This window comes from Triticum aestivum, chromosome 5A (assembly GCF_018294505.1).
Source record: "Triticum aestivum cultivar Chinese Spring chromosome 5A, IWGSC CS RefSeq v2.1, whole genome shotgun sequence".
In the NCBI taxonomy this organism is placed as follows: domain Eukaryota; kingdom Viridiplantae; phylum Streptophyta; class Magnoliopsida; order Poales; family Poaceae; genus Triticum; species Triticum aestivum.
Genome location: NC_057806.1, coordinates 514,652,479 through 514,660,555, shown reverse-complemented (window position 1 = coordinate 514,660,555; position 8,077 = coordinate 514,652,479). Strand labels below are relative to the sequence as shown.

The 8,077-nt window shown below is 44.0% G+C and overlaps 1 protein-coding gene across 1 annotated transcript; it reads right to left on the bottom strand.

The window, feature by feature from the left end:
- Positions 1-2,891: 2,891 nt before the first annotated feature.
- Positions 2,892-6,687, bottom strand: LOC123104435 (ankyrin repeat-containing protein At5g02620). The gene is made up of 5 exons (XM_044526277.1): positions 6,345-6,687; positions 6,128-6,243; positions 5,640-6,092; positions 4,473-4,882; positions 2,892-4,154 (listed from the first exon to the last, which is right to left on the bottom strand). The coding sequence occupies exons 3-5, from the start codon at positions 6,052-6,054 to the stop codon at positions 3,282-3,284; spliced, it is 1,698 nt and encodes a 565-aa protein (XP_044382212.1). The 5' UTR covers positions 6,055-6,092; positions 6,128-6,243; positions 6,345-6,687; the 3' UTR covers positions 2,892-3,281.
- Positions 6,688-8,077: the final 1,390 nt, after the last annotated feature.

Sequence of the window (8,077 nt, the reverse complement as noted above, 5' to 3'; positions counted from 1 at the left end):
ACCGCTATCAAGCATGCATCTAGGGTATTAAGTTAAAAATAAAGTAATGTCTTAAGCAAGATGACATGATGTAGACAAAGTAAACCCAATTTGTATGAATAAACCCCATCTTTCTATCCTTAATGGCTATGATACAAATACGTGGCATGTCCCTTTCTGTCACTGGTATTGAACACCACAAGATCGAACCCATCAGAAAGCACCCCTCCCACTGCAACATAAATCAATCTAGTCAGCCGAACTAAACGAATAAACCGGAGAGAAATACAAATTTATAACAATCATGCATAAAACAATTCAGAAAAGACTCAAATATTTCTCATGAATAATCTGATCATAAACCCATAATTCATTGGATCCCAACAAACACACCTAAAAAAATTACATTGAATAGATCTCCAAAAACATTAAGGAGAACATTGTATTAAAGATCAAAGAGAGAGAGAATAAGCCATCTAGTTACTAGCTATGGACCCGCAGGTCTGTGGTAAACTACTCACGCATCATCGGAAGAGTAGCAAGGTTGATGTAGATGCCCTCAGTGATCGATTCCCCCTGCGACAGAGTATCAGAGAAGGCCTCCAGATGGGATTTCGAAGGAACAGAGGCTTGCGGCGACGAAAAAAAGTATTTCGGGTGGCTCCCTAATGTATTGGGAATATTTGGAAATTTATAGCCTTGGAATTAGGTCAAGAGGTGCCACGAGGGCCCCACAAGCCCGGGCTTGTCGCTCCCTCGTGACTCTTTTGGTCTTCTTCCGAAGCTTATAGGGTTCCTTTTAGTCCAGAAAAATCATCAAAAAAATTCGTAGCGTTTGGACTCCGTTTGGTACTGATTTTCTGAAAAGCCAAAAACAAGTAAAAAAAACAACAACTAACACTGGACACTAAGTTAATAGGTTAGTCCCAAAAAGTAATATATAATTGCATATAAAACATCCAAGATTGATATTATAATAGCATGGAGCAATCAAAGTTTATAGATACATTGAAAACGTATCAATTGTATACTATCTCTTTCCTATACAAAAGTAATGCTAAAGTTATTATTTTATAAAGTGCGTCGTTATTGACTTCTAACATCATATCAAGATAATACAAGCATCCTAGGTTCACCTCGCATCTGCATAACTACGATGCCCAAAACGAGAAATAAAAAATAACAAAAGATGAAAATAAGTGTGAAACACGAACCAATAAATGCCTCGAGTGGTAGACGGTTGTTCCAAAGATTACATTTCACTTTTTGTAGAGAGAGTTAAAGCATGGGGCATATTTGCAATGCATGTACTCCCTCATTTCCGATTTATAGGGCTTAAATATGTAATCTCATTAACCAAGATAGACGATGAGTGGAGGAGTGTATCTCATAGTTTACAAAGTTACTCAAACTTTAATCTGCATTAGGTATAGTGTATGCATGGATGACCACTAAATGAGTAGGACTGATTACATGCATTGGTTGGTTTCTTTTAATCCTTGCATGCATCAATTTAGTGCACCTTGAAATGTAAACATGTAGTGAAAAGAAGTGAAATTGAGAATTATAATATGGAAACCCCCCCCCCCCCCCAAAAAAAATGAGATAGCTCAATAAACCGAAAAGAAGGGAGTAAAATTCAAGCATATTTGTGGAGTCTCGTACTCATCTACCATGAAAACTTCATTCAAGGCATCTTGTGGAGTCGCATACTCAGCTGCCAACAAGTCAAACACATGAAGTAAACTATTTTCAAGGTGGTTTCATCTTTTCTATTAATTATCTCTCTTTTCTAGTCTTTATTTACTACGTACGAAGTGCCCCGCCAATCATCGAAAGGCGTACTACGACCGAGTGAGATTTTTTTAACACAATACAGACACAAATGCTCATATATACGCGCATACGCTCACCCCTATTAACGTACACACGCACACCCTACTCCTATGAGCACCTCCAAGAGACTGAACCAGCATATCATCTTGAGATTTTACGAAGTCACTGTAGACGCCTCGTAGTCAACGGGAATGTCTTTTCCCACTGAACACGCATTGCCGGAAATCCTAAAATAAATCCAGGATAAATACAAGCACCAGGAACCTAGTGGATTGAGATGCCACTGTCCACCTAACCATCCAGTCACAAGTTGGTTCGCACCGAGTAAAATTTATGAAATGTCAAACAGCTCCAGACAACCCCATCTAATTATTTATGCCCTCGGATCCGGATCAGAGGGAGTGTATCTTTTGTAACAAACCTAGATTTTCCCTTCGGCCAAGCCCATGGACGATGGAAATTCGCCCACATCTTCACCAGGAGTCCAGGCCCACCCTTTCCGAGTGATCAGTTTTGTCAGGCACTGCTGGAACTTGGAACAGATGGAGACAGCAGGCGTGTCGACCGGGGCAAAATTCCACAAGAATTCCACAGCCGCGCTCTTCTTGGCATCTGATTTGGCACCATCAGGCTGGCTCTCACCGGCTGACGATCCGCCCGTCGGGTCCGGTCGCTCTACGCGATCACGGCGGATCTCAGGGGTGGATGGAGACCCTGGCTCCAAGATGAAATTTTGTCTTGGAATTCTGGGGATCCGGGACGAGTGCTACCTGAAAGTTTTGACGGATTTCCGTCCAGACAATAAAAGGCAGAATTTGATGGTGAAATGAAAGCTGCTCAATCACTGTGTTGCTTGAGCACAACCTGATGGGTCAACAGTTGCAAAACTTGTTCTCGCTTTCTCATCTCAACGGTCAAAGTCCAGAGAAGTGATGATGTGTGTCATCGTTGGTTTTTGGTTCAACATATTCTGGTTCAGCAGTCCCATTCCCGATGACCATAACCATATGATGCATCACTTTCTCCTTTTGACCCATGATGCACAAGAACAAGATGAGCATCCATGACCACACAGGTTTGACAAAATGGCAATTTTATTCTACTATACTGGTTGGTATACATAATTGTATGGATTGTCATCATCATCATCGTCCACAGTGGTAGTAAGCATAAGAGCAAAACATCTTTGCTTCACAAGTACTACTACTCCTATATATAGTGCCTATAAAAAGTGGCTCTGCCTGGAACCAGTCTACCCAGGAGCTGCATCCACATGCCTCCCTTTGTTTGTGCAAAGGAGGCTTCACTTGCATTGCATACATACATGATACATACAGCTACCATGCTCCTAGGCCTAGATACATCTCGAGTCGAATCCGCTGAATGCCGTGTTGCGGGCTCGGGCAAACGGGCTATGATATATACATGACTCTGCCGCACGAGGTGTCGGTCATCGACCAATCGTCCTAGAGCGCATACATCGTCTTGTTTCTGCTGGTCATGTCTAGCTCCGTGTCCGAGTCGACTGATATGGACCATGACTGGCTCATGGAGGACCTCCTGATCCTCCTCATGCTCTGCGCTTCCATCCTGTGGCTGATGATGCAATAGCACATAGAACCAATGGTGGTGAGCATAATCACGGTGCCGATCGCCATCGTGCACCAGGCCAGCCACTCGTCATTGCGGCCCACCACGACATAGGTCAGCGCTATGAAGGCTGCTGATATGCAGAGGCACGCGAGCCACATCAACTTGTTCATCACAAACACCATCTTCTGCTTCGCCTTCTGCTCAACAACAATCAGGGAAGTCTGGACGACGACGACCGCAAGCGAGATAAAGAGAGCCAGGGAATCGAAGACCAGGAAGATTATAAAGGCTGGCCTGCTTGCTACCAGTGCTTGCCCTAAGCTCATATGGGGCTCAGTCGCTTTGTCCATACTCTCAAGAAAATTACCAGGAACGGTGAATATGGATGCAAAGGCAACCGTGGCAATAAGTACTGCGACAACGGTATTGGAGTTGATGGCATTGTTTAGCCCGCCAATGTGGAGCTTCTGAATCCTCTTCTTGATCTTGTGGACATGCATCTTGGTCTGACGCGTTTGCTTGATCTGTGACTGGACGTCATGCTTGATATCGCTCACTGTTTGCTTAAGCTGCTTGGCTGATTTCGGAGGATTTACTTGCTCTTTTGCAGTTATTCCACCAACCTCCCGCAGGATGTTAACAAGCTCTTCGTTGCCTTGTTTCTCTGCAATGGCAAAAGCAGTCTCTCCAGCCTTATTGACTGCATTGATATCAATCTCTTCAATGGATATTAAAGTCTGAACCATCTGTAAAAATGACACAAATATCAAAGGATGCAAGTATGCCCAAGTCCACTAAAATTCTGGTTGAAACTGTTTAGAACTTCATGGTTTTGTCAAGTCTATGAAAAGAAATATTTCCACTATATTTGTGCATGGCCATGGTGGAGTGCAAATTTCTTTAAAATTATGTTCTAGAACATCTAACAATGCTAGTTTAAGCAAGGAATCTCTTGCAAATGAACATAGAATGGACAGGAAATAATATACAGCAACAAATTATTAACACCTGAAGAAAGACATAATGAAGAAAACGCAAGATATTTCTGAGATATGAGAACCTACAACGGTGTTGCCCTTGCGCGTTGCAACATGCAGTGCCCTATTCCCCTTGTTATCCTCCAAATGGATTACTGAGACATTGGGCTTCAATAGCTCAAGCAGAATTTCAGCATTCTGGCCTTTAGAAGCCATGTGCAGTGCTGTTTGACCCTTCCTGTCTGTTCTGAAACCAATATCTGGATCTTTATTCAACAACGACGCTACCACCTCCACATGACCCATTCTTGCGGCCGAATGCAAAACTGTCTTCCCGTTACTTCTTGCGATCCTGGCAAGGCTTGCGTCTGTATCCAGTAGAAGATTGACGATACCAATGTGGCCCTGCGTTGCGGCGGTGTCTAAAGCTGTGGCATTCACAGAACTCGTCGTCATAGCTAACGCAGGAAATGCCTGCAATAGCTCCTGCAGAACATCTGCGAAACAAAGTACGGAGCATCTCTATATGAGTTGAAATGACTGGACAATAACGCTAAGCCAAACATCCACGAAGATACAACTATCATAATAGTCAGGATCAGCAGTAGGGCAGTGGTTTGGTCTCCTCCACTGCCTACTATTAAAAGTTTCATGAGTTGATTTGTTTCAGCACAGATTGCTGGCACAATAAAAAGATATGTACGATGAAGCAACATTTCATTATCTCACTAATTATTCATATCTGATGCACTTGTTTGGGTACATCAACACATATTGCAACAGCAACATATCATACATAAAAGATAACTGTGAATCCATGGTCAGTTTTGCCTGTCAAACCAAGCAAAGCAGGAAAGATGAGCTGGAATGTGGACCAATAGGTACACCATTCTTGATTGGAATGTGGACCAAAAATTTAATGCAGAAGTAAATGCTCTAGTACCACATGTTCAGAAGGAAATGAATGAGAGAAAAACATTCATTGCAATCACAACGAATTACTAGGAATTTTGCCAAAGTCAAAGGAATACAAGTCATTTTTTATAAGACAAAGAAATGTGCAACTATAAACAAGCTAGCCTGAATGGTTCCACTGATCAGCTCACCACACCCACACACTAAAGAAATGCAATTCAAGGTTCAAACAGCCATAATCATTAAATCATTGACTTGACAGACAGAGTTCATTGTGACCAAACTAAACAATACACCACCATCAGCGATGAACTGAAAGAAGTAGAGATGAGAACTAACCCAGATGGCCCTGTTTCGCAGCGATATGGAAGGCATCGAAGCTGTTGGCCGCCTTGAGCCCTGCTGACTGCACGTCGCAGGCCTTGAGTATCTCGCACACGACGTCGACGTGCCCCTTCTCGGCGGCCACGTAGAGCGCCGTCTCGCCGTCCAGGTTCTGGTGGGCGGCCAGCTCCCCCACCAGCTCCGGATCGCAGTCGGCGAAGATCCTCTGGGCGTGGGAGACATTGCCGGCCCTCGCCGCGAGGTGGAGCGCGCTGTCGCCCCTCTTGCCGGGGCTGTCCCGGCTCCGCCTCTCCTTGAAGCTCTGCTGCTTCTCCATGGACAGGAACTTGAAGCTCCTCTGCTTCTCTATGCCCCGGAAGCTCTTGAGCTTCTCCAGCGCGCCGAACCGGGAGCTGGACTGCCTCTCCATCGCCAAATCCAGTGGCAGAGTATGCAGAACTGCAAGATCTTTTTTTTTTTTTTGCGGGAAAGAACTGCAAGATCTTGTTCTTGCAAAATCTGGTAGACCCCTCTCCAGGCACACTTGAAATTGATGAGGGATGTCAGGTCTTCAGATAGCGAAGACCAGGCCAAGATTTGAGTCACAGGTCACCTAAAACTGCAGAGGGAATCAAGAAAATCAGCAACACCGCATGATCCTAACGAAGCATCAACAGACCGAACCAACAAAAACAAGAATGATTAAAAGGAGTTCCTCACCGGAAGAAACGAAAAAACCGGCGCCCGGCCGGCGGAGCCGCCAGGTGACCTCCCCGCAGCTGAAGAATCAACGGAGCAACTGACCCGAGAGCTGGAAAAATCCCATCCCCCTCCACGCGCCGGCAAGAACCAACTACCGGGGAAGCAAGAGGGGAGGAGCAAAGGACTCACTGGTGGAGAATCCTGGAAGCTGGACGGCACCAGACTTTTTCTCGCGTTGGTCTCGATCCCCGGCCGCCACTGCGCCACCACGGTGGAGGTGGGAGTTGCTGCGGTTGTCAGCGGAATAGGAGGAGGGAGAGGAGGACGACTGTTAAACAAAGTGAGCCCGCACACGTTGGGTTTGGTGGTCTTCGGTCTTCTCCGCTCCGCTCTTGATCTTTTTCTCACACGAGGGAATATTTGTGTCACTGTGGCGTCTTCCCCATTTATTTTTTTAGGAAAAATAATGATTTTACTTTGGACTAGATGACCAAACACGTATAACTTTGACCTATTCTTCCTTCAGATTTTGTATTTTCTCTTTGTTGTGTGGACGCAAGAGCTACTGTCTCTTCGACTTTCTTAGGGGGCATTTATGTTTGTTTTTCGCCGCACAAGTGATGGTTTAATTCGTGAAATGCTAATATCTGTCCATGAATAAAAATAACTTATTTTTTGCGGGAATAACAAGTTGTTGTTATTTCTTAAATTCCTGGAAAAATGAGTATTGTATATTGAAAAAAATACCTGAGCATCCCACCTGTAATAGAATTAAATATTTTTTAAATCAAATTTGATCGATCGAGATGATTTTTCATTATTTAATGAGCATTGAGTAGTGTTTTTGGGAACCTCAATCAAGCCACTGATCCAGGCACCATGATCATGCCATGTGTGCTCCGATCCAGAGATTCTGCAAACCAAGATTTTAATCAACTAGTCTATCTTCCATATTCGTTTGGTAGTGGTGGCGCAACGTGTGTGAGCATCAATGTTTGAGACCAGTGGGTCAGTGGCACATGCTTGCTGTTCCTCTATCGGCGTGGATCAGGGATGATGACCGCCATGGCTAATTGGCTATCAACATCACAAGTGTGAGCGGTTTCTCCAAAAGAAACGCGCACGCAGCAAGAGCCCCACACGTCTTGGGTTTTGACATTGATGGATTTCTTCTAAATCTGTAGACCCTTGTTAATTTATTAATCGTGTTACGTAGATAGTTCCACCAAAAAGTTGCATCACGAGAATCCCATGTGTCGCCCCTCATTCGGCCCGGCATGATTAAAGGTAAGGTCATTTTTGAATGAAATATGACTTTGCACAAATAACCATATTTTTGCGCCAACGTGTGGAAAGAAAGTCATGCCACAACTACGGTGTGTGTTTTGAGTTATGGTGCTTTTAATCTGTGCGATTAGAGTGTCAGATCAAAAGATGTTTCTAAGAATAACGCCTTACACTTGGGGCTTTTTTTGCCTGAAGACTTCGGCATTGCGAGCATCCCATATTTTCCGAAGAATGATGAGCATCTCAAAATTCTCAAAGTATCTCCGTGTTGTTGTTTGCCAAATGTCCTCAAAGGGCGATGTGGAAGGGGCTAAAAAAATCAGCGGAATAACGAGGGGTTGTGTTGATTTTCTGTAGTCATGGATCTAGGTTGCACTTTTAGGATGTAGCCTTGATTGTTCTTTTGTTTATAAAGTAAAGAAAAATAAGGTGTCAATTTCAAGAAGCGCAACACTTAACAAAGG